This window comes from Prosopis cineraria, unplaced genomic scaffold, assembly GCF_029017545.1.
Source record: "Prosopis cineraria cultivar Desert tree isolate PC_DT_omini unplaced genomic scaffold, ASM2901754v1 PC8, whole genome shotgun sequence".
NCBI lineage: Eukaryota > Viridiplantae > Streptophyta > Magnoliopsida > Fabales > Fabaceae > Prosopis > Prosopis cineraria.
Genome location: NW_026555339.1, coordinates 1,924,409 through 1,946,223, shown reverse-complemented (window position 1 = coordinate 1,946,223; position 21,815 = coordinate 1,924,409). Strand labels below are relative to the sequence as shown.

At 35.4% G+C, this 21,815-nt stretch overlaps 4 protein-coding genes and 1 long non-coding RNA gene across 7 annotated transcripts; 3 read left to right on the top strand and 2 right to left on the bottom strand.

Annotated features, from left to right (window-relative positions):
- Window positions 1–5,046: 5,046 nt before the first annotated feature.
- Window positions 5,047–6,686, top strand: LOC129317903 (uncharacterized). Its single transcript, XR_008595088.1, has 3 exons — window positions 5,047–5,195; window positions 5,858–5,923; window positions 6,472–6,686. It is a non-coding gene; the product is annotated as an uncharacterized LOC129317903 (long non-coding RNA).
- A 586-nt stretch (window positions 6,687–7,272) lies between these two features.
- On the bottom strand, window positions 7,273–7,772 carry LOC129318310 (early nodulin-like protein 1). Its single transcript, XM_054963038.1, has 2 exons — window positions 7,627–7,772; window positions 7,273–7,392 (listed from the first exon to the last, which is right to left on the bottom strand). The coding sequence occupies exons 1-2, from the start codon at window positions 7,738–7,740 to the stop codon at window positions 7,273–7,275; spliced, it is 234 nt and encodes a 77-aa protein (XP_054819013.1). The 5' UTR covers window positions 7,741–7,772.
- A 2,700-nt stretch (window positions 7,773–10,472) lies between these two features.
- Window positions 10,473–13,554, top strand: LOC129317190 (thylakoidal processing peptidase 1, chloroplastic-like). Of its 2 annotated transcripts, none has more exons than XR_008594965.1 (6): window positions 10,473–11,534; window positions 12,069–12,137; window positions 12,241–12,309; window positions 12,426–12,512; window positions 12,626–12,813; window positions 12,950–13,554. XR_008594965.1 is itself a non-coding variant. In XM_054961556.1 (6 exons), the coding sequence occupies exons 1-6, from the start codon at window positions 10,833–10,835 to the stop codon at window positions 13,068–13,070; spliced, it is 1,116 nt and encodes a 371-aa protein (XP_054817531.1). In that variant the 5' UTR covers window positions 10,480–10,832; the 3' UTR covers window positions 13,071–13,554. The 2 variants fall into 2 exon arrangements, 1 of the variants encoding a protein (XP_054817531.1); XM_054961556.1 differs by having other exon boundaries at window positions 10,480–11,534; window positions 12,626–12,693.
- Window positions 13,555–15,662: 2,108 nt separating this feature from the next.
- LOC129318051 (protein TUNICAMYCIN INDUCED 1-like) lies at window positions 15,663–18,252 on the top strand. Its single transcript, XM_054962558.1, has 3 exons — window positions 15,663–15,854; window positions 15,994–16,305; window positions 17,197–18,252. The coding sequence occupies exons 1-3, from the start codon at window positions 15,741–15,743 to the stop codon at window positions 17,944–17,946; spliced, it is 1,176 nt and encodes a 391-aa protein (XP_054818533.1). The 5' UTR covers window positions 15,663–15,740; the 3' UTR covers window positions 17,947–18,252.
- A 290-nt stretch (window positions 18,253–18,542) lies between these two features.
- Window positions 18,543–21,608, bottom strand: LOC129318049 (protein NRT1/ PTR FAMILY 4.5-like). Of its 2 annotated transcripts, none has more exons than XM_054962554.1 (6): window positions 21,490–21,608; window positions 21,299–21,377; window positions 20,994–21,211; window positions 19,845–20,291; window positions 19,640–19,764; window positions 18,543–19,494 (listed from the first exon to the last, which is right to left on the bottom strand). In XM_054962554.1, exons 1-6 carry the CDS (start codon window positions 21,502–21,504, stop codon window positions 18,636–18,638), a joined length of 1,743 nt encoding a protein of 580 aa, XP_054818529.1. In that variant the 5' UTR covers window positions 21,505–21,608; the 3' UTR covers window positions 18,543–18,635. The 2 variants fall into 2 exon arrangements, with proteins under 2 accessions (XP_054818529.1, XP_054818531.1); XM_054962556.1 differs by having other exon boundaries at window positions 21,304–21,377; window positions 21,490–21,518.
- Between the last annotated feature and the right edge of the window lie 207 nt (window positions 21,609–21,815).

Below are 21,815 nucleotides of genomic sequence, written 5' to 3'. Positions count from 1 at the left end.
CACTTGCATTGATATCTCGACCTCTCATAATAATTTCAATACATATACACTAATATAGGTTGAGATACACACTCATACATCATAATTTTTCATGCAAGTGATTACAAACAATAAATGATCATAAGTTGGCATAAAATTCACATCATTCATTACAAAATCAAAATAACAAGGGAACAGAGCTATACAAACGTAGCCCTCAATTCTCAATAGTCCCTTCCTTCCCTTTGCCCCTATCAGAACCCTCACATGTAAAATATAATCATGGGATGAGGTAAACAGCTTAATAATAGAATAATTTACAACTATCAATTAACACGCACAATCATAAGCAATTAAAGCTAACATGTGTAAAAACATCCATTTAGCATAGTCAACATAATCTTGATTCATTTATACTCCAACATGATCATTCTACCATCCAAGCCTCCATACCACCCTGATTGAAAATCGTAAGCTCTGTTGAACTAAGTGCACATACACAATAGTCCGAACTCTCTCTCAGTGGTCGGATCACTCAGCCAAAGATGTCTTATCCTACTTCTAGACTATAATTCCTCCTATCACACATAAATTCGGATGTCGTTACTCCAACATCACTGATGCTAAGAAGCATCAATCTCCAACACCGTACCTTACATGGATGCTAATGAGATAATTTCTGACACTATATCTTACTAAGAACTAAGGAGATATATGCCATATAAACTTTCACTTCCCCTTCCCACGGTTGAACTCACACCCCCTATCATGATCATGCTCGCACTTCTCATACAAATCACATATTTGTAGTAAAATCATAATTAACTTTTATAGTTAGCTTTCACAATTTTCATTGTTTGAAAATCAATTTAAATGCATAAAATCCTTTTTTCATAAAATGCAATTCTTTCAAAACACATAGCAATATATATATATATATATATATCTACTCACACATAGTTAAATACTTAATTAAATAGAGTAAATTATTTCATTACTTCAACCCTCTTGTCACAAAAAAGGTTTCGTGGTCTAACTTTCTCTCCACACGTTCCTCATGCGAGATAGCACTTGAACAGTACTTAATCTACACAATAAAGCAATAATTGTTAATTATCACTCTAATTAAACCCTAAAATCACTACATTTCGATTACCCATTGTATGTAAAATCCTTATTTAACAACATCAACCTTTCATACACACTTCAACAATCCTAATTAACATCTAAGCACACTAACATCACCAATCATTTACTTACATTATCCCAAAACTTTAAATTCTTACATAGGGTTCGTTCAAACCCTAACTAAAAATTTCAAATCATTATAAAACCCATAACCATAAATTTAGAAGCTTGATTTAACTCTCTAAGACTTTAACTGAGGCAACGAGTTCAGTCTAAACCCAATAAAACTAAAATTAAAGCCTTTATTGCCTCAAAAAGTCAGAAATTTGCATAATGAATAAGGAGAGGGAATATGAAACTTATTCAATGATGATTCATGCTCTAAATATATCTAAATCACTCATAATATCAAGCCCTAATAGCCACAAGCCCCTTCTTCTGTCACTCCTCTCATTTTCTGTAACATCTCAAAAATTAACTTAAGGTTAATTATGTTAATTTAGAGTAAATGAATAATTTTGAAAGAATATTTAGATATAAATAATTTTAGTTAGAAGATTATTATTAGATTTAATTTAGATTAAATCCTAAGTTATGATTTTATAGTAAATAAAAATAGTATTAATAATATTATTATAAAAAAGAGAAAGAAAGAAAAAGGAACACAAAATAAATTAAAAATTGAAGAGGGGGAGAGAAGTAATTTTTGCTTTGGGTATTGAGGTATAAATAATGCAAAAAAAGAGAGAGAGAAAAGGGAGGCGGAAGAATTCATTCACGTGTGTGTATTGAAGAAGACAAAAGAAAGAGAGTAAAGGTTGTGGGACCCACACTTGTTTTTAAAACAACTCATTGCCATATTTTATCTCTATTTCTCTTTCTTCTTTCTTCATCTTCCTCGGGTGTGAATAGAGAATGAGCGACGCTGCAACTAGAAGAGTTGATTTAAAAGGTAAAGCTCCATAATAGGATATTTCAGATGAGATTTTAAGTATTTTAAGACTAGGTAAGTATTCTAAATATTTTCTTAGTCATTTTTTCCCTGAGACAGCAGATTCTGAGATTTAAAAAAATCTAGGGTTTAAAAGAGGGATAAATTTTTGATAAAAAAATCTAGTTGTTGAGGTTATTGGTAGTGTAATAAATATTTTAGAGTATTATTTTATTGATAGAATTAAAATTTGAGACATTTGAGTTTATCTATAGATCCCTATGGGTAGATTTTTGGTTAAATTCAAAAATATAAATTGATTTGTTGATATTTAGATGATTATTTAAGATAAGAAATAAATTATTATGGCTATAGAATAATAATTCTAGGCTTGAAATCAAGTTTGTAATTTTTGAGTATTTTTATGTGCGAATTTTTGGAATAAAAAGGGAAATTTTGATATTAGAAAATTATTTGAATGAAATTATTATGAAAGAGACTATTGAACCAAGTAGATAGGTTCAAATACATGAAATTAAATTTTAGAACTTAAGAGGCTAAGACTAAAGTCTTAAAAAAATAAAATAAAATAAAATAAATACTTAGATGTTAGAATATGAGTAAAAATTGTGTTAATAATATTATTAACACATTGGGATATGATCAATTATAAATTAATTTTCTTTTGACACTATTCAAGCTTTAGAAAGCTCTGGAAGTGTTGTAACTTAAGAGGTAACCTTTGACCTCTCAAAGGTTGAGGTAATCAGGGAAAATCTATTTTATATATTTGTATGTTACTTAATTAATTATGTTGGTGAAATAAAAGAATATATATATATATATGTCTAAATTTTAAAATGGTTATTTGTAGTGCATGTGGCTTTGTTGAGACTCTATGACTTGTGACTAAGTTAATTATGACTTGGTGTGAGTAATGAGATTGATGGTTAATGATTATGTATACACTCTTGGTTATAAGTTGTGAATTATGCACAGTGATGAATTGTATGAGCATGTTGAGTTTTATATGATGCTAATGTGGTTTTATATGATAATATAAAAATTGATGCAAAAGACATGATTGAAATATGATGATTTTTTATGTTTGTTGAGCAAGAAAGTTGATGAGCATGTGGGATAATTGTGAATTATATATGTGAGTTTTTAAAATGTATTTTCTCATGAGCATTATCATATAGCAGGAGTTCGCCTTAGTAAAAGAGTTAGCGGTTATACAAAATCCATATGGTACTTGACTGTTAACTAATAATCCTAGGGGTTATAGCTATTACTTACCTTGTAAGGTACTGTAGCATTGTTCCTATTAAGGGACTTGACCCTACTGACCTACTTGGAGTTTTGGGTAGAGCTAGTTTTGGGTATGACACCCCATAGTGTGTGATTTGAGGGAAACCGTGTTCATAAGTGAGTAAGGTAATCCTGGCTCGATAGCCCCTCATGATATGATTAAGGCCTTGGGTAGTCTCACCACATGGACGATCTCTTTCGATTATTGGCCTACAGATTTTATGTCAGAGGAAATAAGGGAGGATATAAGGAAAAAATCGATCATGCATATTATTACTATCATGCCATTTAAGTGATTGATGGCTATGTTGAGGATATGATTATAATTATAGAAATGAGAACATGTAGTAATTATGCGAATAATGTATATGTGGCTATTTGTGTAAATTTTATACTTGACTTTATTCTTAAAATTATTCACATGAGTTAAATGTTAATGTGATTAACATGTTATTAATGTGATTGTTTGAATGGTCACCTTGATAAATTTATTGGCTATTTGCATTCATGATTAATTGTCATACATTTGTATAACTTAGATGTACCTTGGTTACTGAGTGGTTGTACTCACCCCTCTCTTTTAACATATTACAGGAGTTAGCTCATCTCAAAAGAATAGAGAAAAGGAGTATTAGGCCAAGTGATAGTAATCACTTTTGTAGGCCTTTCTCTTTTTATTTTGATATGTGTATTTAGTTTATGATATTGCCAATTAGGATAATATATTCTTGATCCACTTTCATTATGGGTTTTGTGTTGATGGAAATGTATTTTGGGCCCTGGGGAATGTGGTTTGATGCTTGTGCTATATTAACGGGCCAAAATATTTGTGCAAGTTGAAATAGTTAATATTTGCCTAATTTGAGAACTTGAATGTTGTTATGGTCTCTCCTTGTATTTTTGATGTCCAAGAGTGAGCAGTTGATATTAATTATATGTGAATGAAAAGAAAAATTCATGTATATGATAGGCTATTGATGAATAAATGATATATAAAATATGATGATTAGGAAATAGACATTATGATAAATGTAATTGAGACCTTGGCCCCCTGCTACCAATTATGGAAGGGTTTAAATGGCCAAGTGTTATGTCGTAAATATGTATATATGTATTGCAGAGTAAGGCATAGAGAGAAAATAAAGGGGGAAGCTCTTCTCCCATGTTGATGTGTTTTCTTTATCATGCTTCCGCATATGTTTAATTGAATGATACGAGTTCTTAAAATATTTTAAAGATTTGGGATCCCTTTATATTGAATCATTTGTGAAAATACATGTTAAAAATTTGTTTAGATTAATCTCTTATTGTAACATCCTAATTTTTATATAACAAAGAAATTGTGGAATTTAGGTTTTGAGGAAAAAATGATAATAATAGGAATTTATATTATTTGAGGTTATTTAGAAATAATATTATGATTTGGTATTTAATTATGAATTTAAAAATTTAAATTTAAAACCACATAAGCAATATTTAGTTAAGATATAATACATAAATAATTTTTTTATGTGTGTGTTAAAAAAGAGAAGGTAGAAAGAACAAAAAAAAGGGGGGTGAAAGGTTGTTGTTTTTAAGTCCCACATTGGTTAGATGAGGGAAGAGAAGAGGTTCCTTCATGTATAAAAAGGAGGGGGTGGGTGCATTAGGAAGCATGAGAGGCTAAGATGCAATTTAGATGAAATTGCAACTTTTGGCCCAAAGGTTTGAATAATTAAATTCAAACCTATAGTTTTTTTTAATATAATTTTGGGACTCACAATCCCATTTTTATATTATTTTTCTCTCTTCCTCTCACGTTGCTCGGCGTTTTCTCACAAGGGGGGATTATTTTCTTTTTCTTCAGGTATGTTCTAGCTTTCCTGTTTAGATTAGCATTTAAAAATTTATTTAATTACAAAATTAATTTTATAGTTATTTTCTAAATAATATTAGCTTTCTAGTGATATGATTATTTTATAGGATAGAGTAAATATTCTGATTAAGATTTTTCTATAGGATAGTTAATCTGATGATATGATGGATTAAAAATATAGGTTAAAACTCTTAGGGATATAATAAATATTATAGAATATTTTCTTGAGGTTGAAACTCATGTTTAAGAATTTTTGAGTTAAAATCTAGATCTATATGGTTGAATTTATGTGGAATATGAGATGTAGGGATGAACCTATGATTATTAAATATTTATTTAAGTATGAATAGGTATTTTTGAGGTTATAGAAAGGTGATTTGAGGCTTTAGGATAATTTTAAAATTTAATTTATTTTTGGACGAATTTTTAGAATATAGAAGGATGAAATTGTGATACTAGAAGTGATTTGAGAATAAAAAAAATAGTTTATTAGGGTACGAGAATTTTAGAAAAGAATTTGGGAAGTTAAATGAGGCATAAATCTTAAATTAGTGTTAATATGAATTATAGATCTAAGACTTTCTAACTATTTAAATTAGAGTTATTTATTTTAATGTAAAATTAATATATAGTATTGTGAAATAATTATGTAGATTATATTGACAAAGATAGTGGTGAAAAAGGAGTTGTGAAGGGGAACTTGTTATTCAAGACACAAGGTAACCACTATTAATGTGTTGTGATGAGTGTGTTTGTGAATGGTTATGTGTTGTTTTGTTGTTTGGAAAAATTATGAATTATTAAAAATAAATAATGTATATACTTGTTTGAAATTATTGCCAAGTGGGTTAAAAATTTATTTTTGTTTATCATGATGAGATATTATTGTTCGGATATATTACTGTTTGGATATTTGAATGATGCATGACTTGTCAGGGTATTTTAATGTATGGTGTTAATGGAAATTTCTGTTCGGTTAATTATTACCACGTGGTAAGCCCTCATTGGACCCAATGAGTGGCGTGTCGCTTGGTCTAACTCACCTTTGGTCGGGTGATTTGGCGTCCGAGCATGGTGAAAGGAGGATATAAGGTGCAGTCATGCAATTAAATACTTGTTTGGTTTGTTTGAAAATATTGTTCGGTTAAATATTTTGTGTGCCCACTTAGCAATCGCATGATTAGTTACATCCGCATGCATCATTACATATTAATTTTTGGTTACTGGGACTTTTAAGTCTCATTCCCCGTGGTTAATATTTTTACAGGAGCGAATCCGGCCGAGAAAGTACCAGAGGTGTAATTATGGTGTATGAGACACCATCTTTTATGTTGCCTCTTATTTTGGATTATACAATGTATCTTGTGCCAACTTAGGACATATCTTGTCTATGGAGCATGTAAACTCTAATCCTTTTTATTAAATGCATTTATATGTCCAAGAGGATTATGTCTGTCCCTTTTGATTCATGACCTAATTTAAATAACATGCTATGAGGATCATGTCTGTCCCTCATAGTTCTAATTGCTTTTTTTTTTAGATATTTTAAGACCTGTGGTATATTGTCTTGGATGTATCATGGTAGAAATTTTTTTACCATGATAAGGGAATGATAAGGGTTCAATGAAAAAAAAAAATTTGTTGAATTAATAATTTGCGAAAAATCGGTTTGTAAATTTCAGGGTGTTACACTTATAGGATAATCCTTTTGGGTTAGTCCTTGATTTACTGTAGTTAGTCTGATGATTAAATCATAATTTAGGACGCTCTTTACACTTTCTCTCTTTCTACTTTTTGAAATCATACGCGTTTCGCGTCTAGTTTATGCTAGAATGCAACGCACGGCATAAAAACTACCATATGTCTTTTTGGCCATCCTCTTGAGCTCGGTTGACCAATACACAATATTGGCTCATGTCTAATATTGTTCAAAGGTCAAGTAACTTTATTAATATTCAAAAAATATCATTAGTTTAAAAGTCACATATATGGACCCAATTGCCTTTTTTAAACATCTAAAGTTTAAAGTTGAAAATTTATAATATTATGAGCTTCACTAGAGAAGGTGCTAGAGAAAAACTACAATGAGCTTTTGGCCCTTCTTGCAATGCCCATTCAATCCACTGACGAAATAGAATGGCCCATTACAGTCAAGCTTTACCTTTGTGTTGTCATCATTATATTCTCCCTTAGGGTTGGGGGTATTGAGATTATCATAACAGGGTCACCCCCCTGTCACACTTCCATACAGTGACACAACAAAGCAAAGGTATGCTATCATTAAATATAATCTTATGCAAAACAAAAATGCACTAGATGAGAAAATAAAATAAAAGCAAAAAAAAAAAATGAATGTGCCAAGATGGTCACTAACTTGAAAGTAAGATCTTGCAACCTGATGATTGATAGAATTAGATTAAGAGGATGGGATCTTCCATGCATTAGTCTTGCCGCCCACCAAGATTTCCTCAGCAGTAGATAGGTCAAAAAGAAGAGATAAAAGGGCGAGAGAAGAACCTGTTAAAGAAATAGCCATGGATTATGATAATTGAAGGGAGCTCGAGAGAGTGTTAGATGATGCAGACGAATACGTTTTTATTTTGTATTGCAGCAGCTCATGATTCTTTATTCACTGCTTTATCCGTGGATGAGAGGAAAAGGGGTGACACGTGTGACATTTTCATAGGTTAAAAAAATTCAATTAGGCAAAGGTTGGGGATATTGCTTCATTTTTAATACTTATTTTAAAAAGTAAGGATATTTATAACTCATTTTCTTTTAAAAAGATATTTTTATCTCGTAACCCAACAAATATTGATCATTTTGGTCAACAAAAGGTAGGCACGTGCACCTTTGATTTTTTAAACAAATGCACATTTGGATTTGTTCATGATCAGTGGTTAGTCAATACGTATAATTAGTTAAAAAATATACTATTTATCTTTTAACCTATACTCTAAGGTGAATATAATAAAGTGTATTTTTTAGAATCCCTTCTTAATTCAAAATGTACGGTATTTGATATTTTATAAATTTTTAACTATACTTTATTTTATTCATTTTTTTTGAAATTATAATGTATTAAAATTTTAATTATCATTATGATAATATTTGCAGAAGATATTTTAAAAGATTACTCTCTTTTTTTTAAATGTCATTCATTTTTAATCAAATTTTATCTTTAATAAAGTAGTTATTTATTTTTAAACTAACATATTCTTTTCATATTTACTCATATTTAATTTGATGTTTTAATCTAAAATAAATAAAAAGTAATTTATTTATTAGAAGTACTATTAAAAAAATATAATGATTACAAATTAAAATATTAAAAATGTCTTATCTTTTCATATTTTTTAACAGAAGGAGTATAAGACGTTTTTAATTAAATTTTGCTCTCAATAAAGTAATTACTTGTCTTCAAACCAACTTTATCTTTTTATATTTACCTTTATTTAATTGGTGTTTCATCCTAAAATACATATAAAGTGATTATTCAATATGAGTACTTAAAAAAAAAGACAATAATTACACCTTAAAATATTAAAAATATTTTATATTTTTTAAACATCTAATCTCTCACAAAATATCTTAGACCCCATTTGGTATCTTAGAACTCTTCATTGGGAATCAGAATAAAAAAAGGACTCTTGGATGGAGCACATTTGGTAGCCTTGATTTTTGATTCCCAAGAATCCCAATTCGATCAAAAAGGTTGGAATTCGATTCTGTCTCTAAGTCAATGGAATCGGATCAATTATCATGGAATCTATCCTTGAGAACTCTTTGCCTTCAATGAAAGTCAGAACCGCACCTCGACAACTATCGTCAAACCTCTATAACCATTGCTCTACCTTTATCGCCCGCTATTGCCTGTACCTCTTCTATGAAGTCTCCTCTACCACTTCATTCTTCTTCTTCAAATAACAAATTAGGCCCATTTGTCTTCCATATGGCTACAGGTCTTCACAGCTCTTCCATGGCAGGGAGCATAAAACTCCAAGTCTGATGATAGTGGGTGGTGATGAATTTGAAGAGACCTGTTAAGCTTTCTTCTTTAATTTGACAAGTCCAAAAATGAACTTTGAATAAGCCTTCGATTAGAGGCTTTCTCATAGTGGATATTGTGAATATAGTGTTGAAGAGAGGATGATGAGATTGAAGTTGAATCTACAAGTAGTAGGCATTTGATTTTTTCCTTTTGGCTATGATAATGGGCATACTTGATGGTGGAGAAGGAGTTAACGAGAGAGAAGGTTACAGATCAAAATTGAATGAGGGAGAAGCTAGTCTTAGTATTTTTTTTAAAGGATACCTTGGTTATTATAATTTTAAATATATATACTTATTAAAATTATGTTAGGATTTTATTTTCATATCAAATATACTTTTAAAATTCAATTCAATTTCATTTTCTATATCAATTTTAATCTTACTTTCAATTTCGATTCTATTAAAAATTCTTTCATTACATCAAAGAGGGTCTTATATTTTTTTAATAATGTGCATATTTTTTAATAATCAATCTTTTAAAAAATACCTGAGTGGTAAAATTTTATTTTATTATTATTGTTGTTATTATTATTTTTGCTTTCGTTGAAACAGCTAAGAATGTCTTGGCACGTGGGCGTTGTAACATCAGTGTCACTTACCCGTTAAGGATGCCTGAATTTGGTCAAAGTTTTGGCACTAATAAACAAATATAGTCAAATTCAGAATTGTGGAGAAGTTTCGTTGAGGTGGGGGTTGATTTCTCATTAAAATATGCGCCGTTTATTATCGGTGACGTGTGCCCTTACGTCATTGGCCTTGGAGCTTGCCTCCCACTTCGATTGCATATTTACAGGGCTAATATGGTCATTTAATAAGGGGAAGCAGCCAGGTTGGTGCGTGTTTATACATTATTAAACCTTTTTATCTTTTGTCGCATTGGCAATTTACATTTGCATTTACAATTATAATTACAATTACAACTGGGTGCCTTCTTAATTTTTCAATCCTCCAGAAAAGATTCCAAGGATTTGAACATATAAAAATCACGCTCAAATATTACATAATTTTTTTTTGGTCCAGAAATTACATTAAACATTTTATTTATTCATGGTTTAATATTGTACTCTTTTTTTGTTTTTATTTGTTTCCAGTTCAACGGTTCAGAAAATCTCAAAATCCGCCAACGAGGTGGGGACGGGGAAAGTTGGTTTAGGTTATATTGTAAATATCGCAAGAATCAAAGTCTCGTAATGTGCATCAGCCAGCAGCCGCCGACGATAAATATACCCCATCCCATCGAATCCTCTGTTTTGACTTTGGACATCACATTCCGGGTTCTGAGGTTTTTGCTCTCCGAGGAAAAGCACCGGAACTCTGTTCCTGCTTCTCCTCTCCTCTCCTCGACTCCCTTGTCCTCATCAGATCTCTCTGACTCCTCTGCTTTTCGGGATAATCGGTGATTCACGCCCCTGCTGCTAGTTTCTGTTAACGTCAATTCAACCCTTCCGTCTCCGATTCACTGGTTTCTTCGGTGAAAATGGCTCCGATCTTCTGCTAGGGTCTCCTAGATCCCCCTGCTCACTCTCCGACATCACTCTGTACCTTTACTTCTTCGCGCTTATCAAATTTGTAGTTATGGCTATCCGAGTTACTTTATCCTACTCCGGCTACTTTGCCCAGGGCCTGGCCTCCGCCGGTTGTCGTGCTGGTAATTCGCGTTGCCTCCACGAATGCTGGATCCGATCTCGGGTATTCGGCCCTAGCCAGAAACCTGACCGTGATCCCTCCGGTGGCGTGCGTAATTACCATTCCGATTACGGGCGGCCTAAACCGAATTGCTGGGCTAAGAATTCAGCCTCTTTGTATTCTACTATCTCCAAAGAAATTCTGGGAGATAATTCTGATAATCCGATCATGTTGGGTTTGATTTCGCTATTGAAGTCAACTGGTTCGGTATCGTCGTCGTCTGTGGCGACTGTGTCGGTATCTGGTGTTTTGCCGACCAACGCCTCTTCGATTATTCCCTTTTTAAAGGGATCGAAGAGCCTTCCTAGCAACGAGTCGACTCCTGTCCCTGCAACTTTTGAGGTGGATAAAGGAGGGACACTGTGTTATAACGGCAGTGATGATGCGAATTCAGGGTACGGTCCCCAAGGTCTTGAGAAGTCGAGTTGGCTATCGCGCTTGTTGAACGTCTGTTCAGAGGATGCTAAGGCTGTGTTTACTGCTGTGACTGTTAGTGTGCTCTTTAAATCATTCTTGGCTGAACCGAGATCAATTCCTTCGTCTTCTATGTGCCCAACTCTGGAAGTCGGTGACCGTATTTTAGCGGAGAAGGTTAGTTTTTGTTGAGAAATCAAGTTTTCTATAATCTTTACGACTCTTTCTGATCCTAGTTGTAACTTGAAAATTGCAATGGATAAATAAAATTTTTATTATCAATGGCTGTGTCGAGAATTTTGGGGAGCACAATTAAGCATGTTATAAGTAACAGAGAATATTGAAATATTAATGTTAACTCGTCTTTCATGGTGCATTCGAGATTTGAACTAACCATCTCCGAATTAAGATTCCAGGGATTGAAATTTTGGATAGAAGAGATTGAGGTCTGTTGGATGTCCCTATACTGTACGGCAGTTGGGTTCTGTCGTCCTATGCGAGTGATGCTTTCTTTATCTAGGCACGACTAAATAGTTAGACCCGTGATTTGATCCCAGAAAATAGGTCGTTGGGTGTTCACTTTATTAACTGGTATCTAGGGGTGGATATGGAGGCGTCTGAATTTAGTAAATAATATTTAGAGCTGAGATTGTCATATACTGCTTTTTTTTGGTAAACTAATTGTATTTGGTTGTGATTATGATGTAACAGGTTTCATTCCTTTTCAGAAAGCCTGATGTTTCAGATATAGTTATATTCGAAGCACCTCCAAGTTTACAGGTATCTTAATACGGCTTCAGTTTTATTACCGTCGCTACTGGTTGTTTTCTCTGCTAGTAAGATGCTAATGATATGTCTTCCTTGATATCTTGGCGTCATATAGGAAAAAGGTTTTAGTTCGGCTGATGTATTTATTAAGAGAATTGTGGCAAAGGCTGGGGACTGTGTAGAGGTGAGTTTTATATTTGAGAAATAAAGGGTCTCATGTGGTTGTTCCACTTGTCTTTGGAGAATGCTTGTTTCTCCTCCCTACCAAATCGCACCTTTACCTTTTTGAGTTTCTTGTAGGTTCGTGATGGAAAACTGCTGGTGAATGGTGTTGCTCAAGATGAAGAATTCGTTTTAGAGCCCCTTTCTTATGAGATGGATCCAGTGGTAATGTTATATCATTTGTGGTCGGGTTGAATTTTCCTTCCCTTGCAACGCTACTTTAACAATTCATCCTGGGCTTTTGCACCATTTTAAGCTTGTTCTATTTCTGGTTGCAGGTTGTGCCAGAAGGTTGTGTCTTTGTGTTGGGAGACAATCGTAATAATAGCTATGACTCACATAATTGGTAATTCCTCAGTCTCCTTGTTAGTACTGATTTTCCGTTGCTCTTTGGATGATAAGTTGGTTTAGGTGGAGATTCACTTTGGCCCGTTCATAGATGAAGGTCTTCTCGAAACTTGTTTATGTAAACATTCTATCCGAGATTAATGTGTCTGGAGTTTGTCATGATGCATGATAATCGGTGTCACAAGTTCACACACATGTAAAAGAGATCGAATTTATGAAGCACATAACCTTTTTGTTGCAATCTTTTGTTTCAGGGGTCCGCTTCCTGTAAAGAACATTGTTGGTAGATCCATGTTTCGGTACTGGCCTCCTTCTAAAGTATCTGACACCCTTTATAAATCACCAAGTGCAAACAATTCTCTGGCTGTTTCTTGACACGTCCTATGCTGTCAAAAGGTGATGAAGGTTTTTAGATGACAATTATTTGATCCATCGGCTATTGTTGACATTCAACAATCTTCCAAGATGAGACCGACCGTCGTGAATTCTGTGCGGGTCGAATATTTATTCATCGTTGTAATTGATGTAAATTTTGTATATGACCTTAGAGCGAACACCGATCCATTCTTTGCTGTGACAAGTTTTGCTCCACGGTGTGAAGCTCGGATTTGAAAAATAGAAGAAAACGAAAGAAACAATGTGGTTGATTTGGGTCGTATTGGATGTTTTAAGTCTTCTGGATCTGGATCCGTGAAAATTGTTCATGGGGATGGAGCTAATGTCTGAGCATAAGGTCCATAGTGAAGCCTCCAAATCTTTGCGGAGCAAAGTCAGCAATGTATTTGCAAGGGCATGATGATGCTCACGTGTCTTGTAAACATTTACAAATTAACGTTCAATTCCAGAATGAATTTCTGAATCTGGTGTTGTTCCTTCTTGTCTTTCCTCTTTCAGAATAATCCTTCGTGTACTCAACGTAGCCTGTTTTTTTATCGATGCCACTGGAAGATGAAATTTTGCGTATCTATCGAAATGTGAACAAAAGCTATTGGGTACTATCATAGAAATTGCATCTGAAAGGAACATATTTTTCAAAATTAAAGAAAAGCTTGAAGGTTCCGGGAAAAATACCGTCTGCAGGAATAAAGCGGGATGTAAATAATAATTTTCTCCGGTGGAGATAAACTATTTTTGGACATAACGAGAAGAATTAAGATGAAAATTGTAGTATGAGCTTTTGATTAAAAAAAAAGATTAATTACTTGCGCATATCAACCCCTTAACAAGTATATGATGTTTACATTTTCAAGCCATCGTAATTTGGTGGTGTAAGAAGTTTAAACTATACTTTTCAATAATAATAAATTAATCGATAAACAGAAACGAGTAACAGTAAATATTTGACGAAACATAAATGACATGGATGTGAATTAAACTTTTTTTAAAATGTTTTAACTAAGAATATATATATATATATATTAAAAATAAAAATGTTTTGAGAAACAAGCATTATAAATAATCATTTATGAATGGTGAGAAAAAATCATGATTTCTGGTGTGTGGTGGGTGGGTGTGGGGTGGGTGTGCGTGTGTGTGTGTGTTAAAGCATCCAGCCCAGCATCTCGTGTCAACTCTATAAGGGCAACCAGATAACCCATCGCATGTGATACTTAAACAAGGCCATTTGTTTTTTTGTGTGTAACATGTTTCCCTAGATGATTCTTGGCTTCTTGCACGTTAACAGTTTAGGTTGGGGACACCATCACTGGCCCTGCTCCTCGTCTGGTTACTGGCCTCGTTTCTACTCCCGGGCAATCCTTTCATTTCGAGGATCTTGGATCCCTTCTCCACCGATGAGAATTGCACTTAATTGAAGTGATTAATTTTTCATAATATGAGGAATCAAGTTTTGGATTCTCACTAAACAATATATTTACATTTATTTCTTAACTGTATCTTAAATATGATTATTTTTAATAAAAAAATATATGCAAACCATCAAACAAAGTTCACTTCTCATCTGAAAACCTTTACCTTTCCCAATCAAAATATAACATTGTCCTCCACAAATGGTTCTCCCTTTTAACAATCTCACTCTTTATCCTGCTAGCATTGTGAATAATTTGCAATACCTTTCATTTACACGGCCACACCCACATATCTCCTTTGCCATGTATTTTGCCCTACCCCTAAGAATACTTATTATGCTCCCTCCCTACACAAATCTCCTAATCATTCTTCGACTGCCTTCTCTTATGATGACTAGGTAGGGTGTGCTAATGATAGTTGTTGTGCTGGTGGCTATTGTGATCCCAGTCTTATTTCTTGGAGTTCCCCAAAGCAAACTATGGTTGTTGGCTCTTTCAAAGAGGCTGAATACAGGTCTCTTGACGTGTGTAGTCCCTCTTTTGTGTGTCCCTGATCTTTGTTGTGACAACCTTGGTGCCACGTATTTGGCTGCTAACCCAGTTTAGCATTTTCAAATAGAGCAAGTTGCTCTTGACTATCATTTTGTCTATGAATGTGTGTTACTCCGAGTCACTTCATTTAAATTTTCGCATCTAAAGGGTCACCTTGTGGATGTTCTCACCAATTCTCTTTCGGCTGCTTGCTCTGCTGCTCTTCATTCAAGCCCCACGGTTGTTCCACTCCTGTTATGCTCAAGTCAGGCTATTGGAGCATCCGGCTTAGCATTCTGTGGAAGCTACACATCGTTAGCCAAATCACCTGGAGCATGTGATTACCTGAAGGCGGCATGCTACTATTCTCTCCATGTAATAGATTTTCCTGTACGATTCTATTCGAAGTATTCAACAGCCAGGTGGCAATCTTGCTGAGTTTCTATTTTACCTTTTCAAGGGAATATCAACTATTTTAGGAAATCAATAATTCTTTATATAAATATCAGGACTTTCAAGATTATGTCATTATTTTTTTTCTGGCCAAGAAAAATTTTATTCATACAATTATTATTGTTATTATAACAAATCATGATGTAAGTACAATTTAACTATTTAAGGCCACTGGATATAACACTATGGCATTTAGCCGTTTGCGCACGAGTCACCACCTTGCCCCCACGCAGGTACAGGCATCCAGACGACGATGATAATTGGTTGCGTCTCGGTCGTCTTCATTCTTCTTCTTCAAATTCTTGTGTTCCATCCTCCTCCTGTTAAGCCCTTTCCTTCTGACTCCAATGCTTCATCCATTTTGCAGGTTTCTTTAATCAAATCCTACATCCGATCTTTCATCATCTATGTTCTTTTTCTCAAATTTATATTTGTAATCTATAAATCATGATGAAGGCTTTTAATTATCTTTCTTAGTTGCCTTTTTCTTGATTCATGTAAACCAGGACGTTTTAAAGGTTATTTCGGCCAAACAGAAATGGGATTTCGACGGTGTTAGAGTTTCCAAGTTCGATGTTGGCAAGGTTCGATTCAGCGCCTCCATCAAATATGAGTTTCGAATCGGGTTGGGCAGGAATCATTTGCTCCTCAGATCTTCGGACCAAGTTGGGTCTTGGAACAAGTTTAGAAAGTCCAAATCCGACCTAGGGTCTCTGATTCGTCAAGTTAGCTCACTTGCTGTGCTTGATACCTTCAAATTGGAGGGTCCATTTGAGTTAGGGGTCGATGGACATCACCAACTGACTCTGTCCCTGCCGGTATGCTTTGTTTCTGGTTTTTGCTTCTGTATAGGTTATGCGAGTGTTTTATTCGTATTTGGCTCTGATCTAAACGTTGACGTCTCTCTAATTTGGTTCTCATCTCTGTTAGAACCAATTAATAACCTTATAGTTGAGGGATTGCTGTTGGAACTTGCTAGAAGAAAAATCCTTTTCTCCGCTTGACGGCTGAGAAAATTTTATCTTCTGTCCAGTGTATATGCGTTTTGTTTTTGAAGTTATAATTATAACATGACATCAATTATCAATAGTACTCGATTAAAGCTTTTTGCTGCTTGGAATCTATAAACAAAATTATCATTCTTTCCCAGGAATTTAAACCGGAGAGAATTGCGAGAGTCCAAGTTTTAAACTTAGTTGGTTAGCTAGTCTTAAGTATATAAACGAGCGAAAAGCACACGATAATAGAGACTATTAGAACTGTCACCAACAGTTGACCGGCAACCAAGCCGCAAGGAGTGAAGGAATGTAGCTGTTGATGACTTGGGAGACAGAAGAGGACCTCAAGGATGGCCTGAGGGAACAAAGTCCTCTTACTAATCGCAGAGGGATGTTGTTTTTGATTTATTGTGTTTGGTTTTATATAGATAACTATCTTTGTGCCCTACTACATAATCTGTCCGTGACGATGGGTTGAAACTGTTTTTCATTGATGTATTATTAATTATAACCTAAAGTGGTTTCAATTGGGTGGCTGCTTGCATCTGCTTCCTTTCTAATGTTGCAAATGATTTTTCAAAGTTTAGCTCACGGCTTAGTCAGAAAATTTGACGTTTACCATGCAATGAATCAGGTTTTTGTTCTCTGATATGTATGGCAATCTATATTCGGGTAAATACTTGCTCCATAACTCTTGCCCTTGTCATGCAGATGAACATCTCGTATAGTGGTTTGAAACACATCCTTGTTGGTGAAGGCATCACATTAGAAGTGAAAGGAGCGCAAGAAGTCTCCCTTTTTCATTCATCAGATATTGATCAGCAGACAAATGGAAGCGCTGTGTTTAGCAAGGGGAAGATTGGTTTTGGGCCCTTTATGCAATCAATGTGCATGCCTTTAATTCCTATCCGCATATTGGGCTCTGCATCATTAGTTGCCTACAGAGCACGGAATCCTGATGTGTACATAGAAAATACATATATTTCGGGGGACACAATTGAGCTGCTCCCAGAAAAATGTTACCGTGGTCTTGTGCACAGAAAGCGAGCATGCCCAATTAATTCCTTTAGTTTGAGATTAAGCATGTTGGAAAAAATTTTTAGGAGCCTTCTGGGTCGTAGGATCCTTCAAAATCAGGTTTCTCGTTTGGTCAAAGCTAATGTTAAAGCATCATCTAATGTTAGATTCTCCATAGAGTTGGAAAGGGTAGTTGGGAGCAATATCACTGTCAATGGTACACTGCCCAAGTGGAGAACAAGGCCCAGTGTAGAAAGAGATTGGTTTCAGGTATGGGCCAGAGTTGAGGGCGACAGGCTAAAGCCTCTCATGGTCAAGAAATCAAAGCCTTTTATCGAATCAGATTCAGTTTCGTGGGGTAATTTGATGTCCAACATGTCCTTTACAAAGTTGCGATCTGTGCTTGTTCCTCCAGAGGCTCTTACATTGGATGTTAAATGGTAGTGCATGCTCTTGTAAACTGTTAACATAGTTTTTTTGCCCCCGTTAATGGGCTAAGTTTCTAAATTTTCTTATTAATTCCTTGTTATATAATAGGTTTTGACACCTGTAAAGGAAGGCTCATATTATCTTTGTAAATACCCAAGGCAAAAAGGAGGGGAACATTTAGCTTTTCTTTTGGTTGCCCTTGTTTGTTGGCTTCTGGTTTTGATTTGGATGATTGAAGCCAAATTCTTTGGCACTGTTGTTACTTCTCAACTATCCTCTTTAAATAAATCCTAATTCTTAATGGTTGCACAATACACTAAATTGCTCTGTATTGACTATGGAGGGTTTATATGCGTGGTGTGCTAATCTGGTTCTTAATCTTGTATCCTAGGGATAGTGATGAATTTCAATCCTCATCTTAAACGCCTGTTCCTGCCTTTTTGGCGCTTGATGAACAATAGCATCTGCTTATTGCATTTGGCTGAAAGTTCTCCCTTAGTTAATGGTGGGTTCTTAATTTATCCTTCACATGGCTAACGAAGAATTGCATATAAACAAACACTTTTTACATCAATAAACAATCTATACATGTGGTTTACGCATGCATTCACTTTCAAGTTCCACGTCATGCAAACTGTATTTAATTCATGCCAGGTGATCGAGAAACCAAAAGCAAACAAGTAAACAAGAACCAGAGATCTAAACTAAACCATGGTCATCTCAAGGGTATCTCGGGGATGGCCTTGCTTGTCTTCCACCTTTTTGTATCTATACCAAGAAGCACAAACCAAGTAAAACCCAAAATTAAGGACGCTCAACGCAGACAACAGCCAGTAGAAGTAGTTAAGCTTGTCTCTGTTGAGGTTATTACTTGCCAGCCATCCTCCACTCACTTTGTTAACCACTTCAACCACCACGGTGCTTGTAAAATAGCCAAATGCCACAGAACTCCAAGATATAGCCGTGCTGAGTGACTTCATTCCTGCCGAACTTTCAGCATAGAAAAACTCCAGAAGTCCAACCAGAGTAAACATATCTGCTGCTCCAAAAATAGCGTACTGGAAACCTAGCCAAAACAGACTCAAAGGCAGAGGCTCTGTGCTGTCCACCATCTCGTGTTGGATGGCCACCGACTTCCGGTGGGTTTCAACAACTCCGGCGACTGCCATGGAAATGGCTGACAGAACCAACCCAACCCCGACGCGTTGAAGGGGTCGGATTCCCGTGGAGATTCCGGTGATTCTCCGAGCAAGTGGGACGAATATGCGGTCGTACAAAGGGATGAGGGCGAACATGAAGAGTAGAGGGATAACTGGGATAGATGGGCCTGGTACTTTAAATCCCTTGATGTTGGGGTTCATGGTGGTGCTTTGCTGTATAGAGAAGGTCTGAAGCTGAGCCAAACATGTGTTCATGAATATGGTGCTACATATTATTGGTAGCATACGGATCAATATTTTTGTTTCTTCTACTTGGGTCACCGTACACAGACTCCATGGTCCCGAGCTTATGGCCGTCGCTGCATCAGTAGTGCTCCTTATAATTGCTGCCCGGTCCAAGAACCTAGGAAATCGATTTTCCAAAAGAAATATGAGAAAGTGCTTGAATAATACTTTTGAGTGTTTCTCAAGAATTCCAAGCTTCTTCATATTACATGATCACTGTCTAAGGAAAAACAAAGGCTAGTCATGTACATGAGAGGGTTTACCTGAATTGATCTGTCCTTTTGAGGATTTCTTGATTGTCCTCCCCTTTTATCTCAAGAATCTCATGTAGTTCCTCCTCGTTCTCTGGAATTTGCAGTTTTCTGTTTCTGAAGGCTGCCACAAAGACCTAGTAGTTCAAGGAACACATGAATCAGATCCGTATTATTTGCATTTGTAACATTATTCCGATAAATAAACGTCACGTACCTGTATGATCCGCACAAGAGGGCTTCCCTTTGGAACATTATTTCGATATAATGATTTGCCCATGATTATAAAGATGACTGCGAATAATACAGAGATGGTGCATATGGTAAAACTCCATTCCCAGCTTAAGTTGGTGCTAATCCAAACGATGAAAGTAACACCAACTATAGCTCCAATGGTGAGGCTAAGCAAGAACCAGTTGAAAAAGCTAGATAGTTGAGCTGCCTCTTTGGGATCTTTATCATCAAACTGGTCGGCCCCTAAGGCTGGCAAGGCGGCTTTAACACCGCCAGTTCCTAATGCAACAAGGTAAAGCCCGGTGTAGAGGATCGCAGCTTGGCCTCCACTAGCAGCCTCGCATTGACTTGTCTGGATTGTTGCTGCGCCCTTGCAGGGGATTGGTCTTAATTGTTTGAAGTGTGCTTGTACTGCCAAGATACCATACCCCTGTATCCAAACACAAACCCTTAAAAATGTTCAACTTGTGTGTTGTTGTTGCTTGTTACTGGGAAGCCTTTACGGTGTAATTTTCAGACAAGTGAGTTATACATCAGAATCTAATCTTTTGCTGTTATCTGAGCTTTCTCTTGAAGAGAAATTTGATATTTGGGTCCGTAAATACTTGCATGCTGATATTTACTGCCTAGAACAACTAGTACTTCAGAATTAATCTATGTGATAAAAAAAAAAAGATTTTGAAGAGATTGGAGTTGAATTTATCGGATTTCAAAAGCATGATGAACCGACCTCTAACAGTATCGTAGCCAAGGATGTTGAATCATGAATAGTCAATGCGTTTAAGGTGTGGAACATAAAATAATGATGGCAAAGTTATTTTATATTAATAATTAGTGAAATAATTGACGTGTTTGTATCTCCAACCTACTGTGCAAATCACGCTATTCTTGCTGAAGTGATTCTGAGCCACGGCGGTCAACAAAAGATTCATTGCTGAAAACTCACCGAATGAATGAGTTGGCTTCAATATATGAAATATGTAATGCTTGACTCATTTCCCATTATTTCCTCAATTATTCAATTCAATTCATGGCTAAAATCACACAGACTTCGTAACAGCAAGAGCTGATTTTCTCTGTAATGTTGAATTGGAGAGTAAAGTCTCAGGCGAAAGAAAGAAGAGGGACTTACCAAGATTTCCATGGAGACGAAGAGGACACAAGTCTTGAACCTTGAGAGATAAGTGTCAGAGACGAAACCCCCAAAGAGTGCAAGCAGAAACGCAGTCCCCATAATGTTGGTCACAGTGGTGGCTGACTTTGTTAAGTTGAAGTTCATGTACCCAAAGAAGTAAGTCACCAAGCTCACTGCCATGGCAATGAAAGCCATGTTCTCAAGCCCCTCCATTGCTGCGTTCACAGTTACAAAAACTTATAACGCATTCCATAGCTTCAAAAGAACATTACAGAGTAAGGATACTCCAATCTGTTAATTACCATACACAAAAAGTGCAGCCCTGTTTCCTCCCAGCCGTCTTTCTACCTTTGATCGAGTTCCCATATTTCTGCAGATTCCCTGATAAGAGTCATCAAACAACAAAGTGGTTAACCTAAGCAGAACTTGTTTGGTCTGATACAAGACCATTAAACATGAATGACAATAAAAACTTAGGGGGTGAACTGATTACCATAGCTAGTGCCATGTCTTCTGCGACCAAGGAGGCAGAATCAGCTTGTTTACTTTGTAGCAGGTAGTGCTGCTGCCATAATATTTATAGCGACCAAGACCATATGGCTCTAAGTATTATTTTTGCGCCCAAAATTGCGTGATAATAATAATGCATAAAACCCACCAAGAAATGAAATGGCATCTTGGCTTTAAAATAACCTTATCGGTCCCATTTTGTTTGTTGAGTTCCATTCCTCTCTCCGTTAGAAACCTGTAACGTAGACATTTTTTGGCATTATTGTGCAACTTGATCATTTATTTTCACGCTAATAGGGGTTCATAAAA

What these genes read in the sequence shown, in the direction of transcription:
- LOC129318310 (XM_054963038.1), bottom strand. Translation starts at nt 7,740, where the DNA reads ATGGCTATTTCTTTAACAGGTTCTTCTCTCGCCCTTTTATCTCTTCTT. An exon ending in ATGCATGGAAGATCCCATCC is followed by an intron (nt 7,393 to 7,626) that starts TCTTAATCTAAT and finishes CCCAACCCTAAG; the next exon opens with GGAGAATATAATGATGACAA.
- LOC129318049 (XM_054962554.1), bottom strand. An exon ending in GGCTGCACTTTTTGTGTATG is followed by an intron (nt 21,212 to 21,298) that starts GTAATTAACAGA and finishes CTGTGAACGCAG; the next exon opens with CAATGGAGGGGCTTGAGAAC. An exon ending in CTCTTGTGCGGATCATACAG is followed by an intron (nt 19,765 to 19,844) that starts GTACGTGACGTT and finishes TTGAACTACTAG; the next exon opens with GTCTTTGTGGCAGCCTTCAG.
- LOC129318051 (XM_054962558.1), top strand. Translation starts at nt 15,741, where the DNA reads ATGATAATTGGTTGCGTCTCGGTCGTCTTCATTCTTCTTCTTCAAATT. An exon ending in ATGCTTCATCCATTTTGCAG is followed by an intron (nt 15,855 to 15,993) that starts GTTTCTTTAATC and finishes CATGTAAACCAG; the next exon opens with GACGTTTTAAAGGTTATTTC. An exon ending in AACTGACTCTGTCCCTGCCG is followed by an intron (nt 16,306 to 17,196) that starts GTATGCTTTGTT and finishes CTTGTCATGCAG; the next exon opens with ATGAACATCTCGTATAGTGG.
- LOC129317190 (XM_054961556.1), top strand. Translation starts at nt 10,833, where the DNA reads ATGGCTATCCGAGTTACTTTATCCTACTCCGGCTACTTTGCCCAGGGC. An exon ending in AAGCACCTCCAAGTTTACAG is followed by an intron (nt 12,138 to 12,240) that starts GTATCTTAATAC and finishes GGCGTCATATAG; the next exon opens with GAAAAAGGTTTTAGTTCGGC. An exon ending in AGCTATGACTCACATAATTG is followed by an intron (nt 12,694 to 12,949) that starts GTAATTCCTCAG and finishes CTTTTGTTTCAG; the next exon opens with GGGTCCGCTTCCTGTAAAGA.